Below are 2730 nucleotides of genomic sequence, written 5' to 3'. Positions count from 1 at the left end.
CTCTATTCTAGGCTCTCGATGGCAATGTGTATGATCACCTCAAGGATTATTTAATAGCCTTCAGCCGGACTGAGCTAGAAACATGCCAAACTGTGCAGAACACATTCCAGTTTTTGTTAGAGAACTCCAGCAAGGTAAAGTACCTTCACTGCAGTGGGTGGTGTTAACTATTTTAGAATTCAACATGTTTTTGCTGCAAACAAAACAAAGAAACTAATGATACTAGAAGAATGCTTAAAGGACAACTGTCTGGAGACAGCATCCTTCTAATTCATCCACAGGGGAACAGAAACATCCTCCTACTTCAGATTGAATACTACAGTATCTTGGTTTTTGACATATGCTGTCATTCTTCAACACTAGTCTTTTCATTTAAAAATACTGATCTGTCAACTTTGCTCACATGTCCCAATGTGTGTAGAAAAAATATATGTAATTTCTTTTCTTAAGGTTCTGATAGAGTAAAATTTTTTGTAGTGAAACTATTCTTTTGAAAAATTAATTATTCTTGTGATTAGTAAATGTTATATTCTTCCTAATAAATGAAATACATAGTAAATGTTTCCTGACTGAGTGCATACATTTATAAAAATGTATGCGTTTTGTAGCTGCTGCTTTAAAAGATCCTGTTCAATTATCTTTTTTTGGCAGGGGAAGTGGGAACTGACTATATCTTTTAGAAACCATTTGTAAAGGAATCAGAGTATCCATCTTTGCATGACAGTGTCCAAAGACAGGAAAGAAAAGGGGCACAAACTTTTTATCCTCCTTATGTATATATTCTTTTCAATATACCAGAGTTCTAATGATTTATTAGAAAAACATTAGAAATGCAAAGGTGATAGGGAAATATAAACATTACTACCCTGGTACTTTAAGTCTTGTCATATGTCTTATTTTGTATATTCTTAACCCCCAGAATCCAAAAAAAAAAAAAAAAAATACAGAAGGATTCATATGTAAAAAGAAGGATGGATGGATAGATAGATAAAAGTGTGTGAAAGAAAATGAAGTAAAATATTAATTGCAGAATTAAAATGGGTATTTAGGTGTTCATTATCTAATTCTTTTTATTTTACTATGTGCATATTTTAAATTTTTCACAAGAAAATGTTGAAAAAAAGTCTGTAAAAGCATCTTGGCCAGGCTGGGGATATAGCTTGGTGGGAGAATGCTTGCCTAGCATGTGTAAAGCTGTGGGGGCAAGGGAAAAAAAATACTTTTTGGTCTTTTTAGTTGTACATGACAGTAGATTGTATTTTGACATATTATATATACATGGAGTATAACTTTCCATTCTTGTGATGTGGAGTTAACACTGGTCGCATATTCATGTATAGACATAGGGAAGTTATGTCTAATTCATTCTACTGTCTTTCCTATTCTCATGCCCCCCTCCCTTCCCTTCATTCCCCTTTATCTAATCCAATGAACAGCTATTCTCCCACCCACCCCATTGTGTGTTAGCATCCACATATTAGAACATTCAGCCTTTGTTTTTTTGTGGTTGGCTTATTTCACTTAGTATGATTGTCTCCAGTTCCATCCATTCACTGGCAAATGCCATAATTTCATTCTTCTTTATGACTGAGTAATATTCATTGTGTGTGTGTATGTATGTGTGTGTGTGTATATATATACACCACATTTTCTTTATCCATTCATCTGTTGAAGGCATCTAAGTTGGTTCCATATCTTAGCTAATGTTAATTGAGCTGCTATAACCATTGATGGGGCCACATCACTATAGTATGCTGATTTTAAGTCCTTTAGGTATATGCAGAGGAGTGGGATAGGTGGGTCAAATGGTTGTTGCACTCCCAAGTTTTCCGAGCAATCCCCATACTGCTTTCCAGATTGGTTGCACCAATTTGTAGTCTATGAGTATACCGTTTGCCCCACATCCTTGCCAACATTTATTGTTACTTATATTCTTGGTAATTGCCATTCTGACTGGAATGAGATGAAGTCTCAGTGTAGTTTTAATTTGCATTTTCTCTAATTGCTAGAGATGTCGAACATTTTTTGTTTGACATCTCTAGCAATTATATTTGTTGATTGATTGTGTTTCTTCTGTGAAGTGTCTGTTCAGTTTCTTAGCCCATTTATTGATTTGTTTATTTGTTTTTGTTTCTTTTTTCTTTTCTCTTCTTTTTTTTTTTTTTTTTTTGTTAAGTTTTTTGAGTCCTTTATATATCCTGGAGATTAATGCTCTATCTGAGGTACAGATGGTAAAGATTTTCTCCAATTCTGTAGGCTTTCTCTTCACATTCTTTATTGTTTCCTTTGCTGTGAAGAAGCTTTTTGGTTTGACAGCATCCCATTTAGTATTGATTTTATTTTTTGCGCTTTAGGAATCTTGTTGAGGAATTCGGTTCCTAACCCAGCATGATGGAGATTTGTGCCTCTTTTTCCTTCCAGTAGGCACAGGGTCTTGCCTAGGTCTTTGATCCACTTTGAGTTGAGTTTTATGCAGGGTGAGAGGTAGGGATTTAATTTAATTTTGCTACATATGTATTTCTAGTTTTCCCAGCACTATTTGTTTTGGTTACTATAGGTCTGAGTATAACTTAGGGTCTGGTATTGTGATGCCTCCTGCTTCACTATCTTACCAAACTAAGGATTGCTTTGGCTATTCTGGGCCTCTTATTTTTCCAAATGAATTTCATGTCTGCTTTTTCTATTTCTATGAAGAATGTCATTGGAATTGTAATAGGAATTGCATTAAAA

At 34.5% G+C, this 2730-nt stretch overlaps 1 protein-coding gene across 5 annotated transcripts in view; it reads left to right on the top strand.

The window, feature by feature from the left end:
• Fchsd2 (FCH and double SH3 domains 2) overlaps positions 1 to 2730 on the top strand; it is a 237498-nt gene that overhangs the window by 157298 nt on the left and 77470 nt on the right. For all 5 annotated transcript variants that reach the window (XM_046441893.2, XM_046441892.2, XM_046441894.2 and 2 more), the window contains one exon: positions 12 to 134. In XM_046441893.2, coding sequence (XP_046297849.1) covers positions 12 to 134 — 123 coding nt within the window. The remainder of the gene's footprint in view (positions 1 to 11; positions 135 to 2730) is intronic.

The sequence above is a fragment of the Marmota monax genome, unplaced genomic scaffold (assembly GCF_021218885.2).
Source record: "Marmota monax isolate L192 unplaced genomic scaffold, Marmota_monax_Labrador192_F-V1.1 WCK01_AAM20220418_F8-fsc00068, whole genome shotgun sequence".
NCBI classification, from domain to species: Eukaryota; Metazoa; Chordata; class Mammalia; order Rodentia; family Sciuridae; genus Marmota; species Marmota monax.
This window is presented reverse-complemented; position numbering and strand designations above follow the sequence as displayed.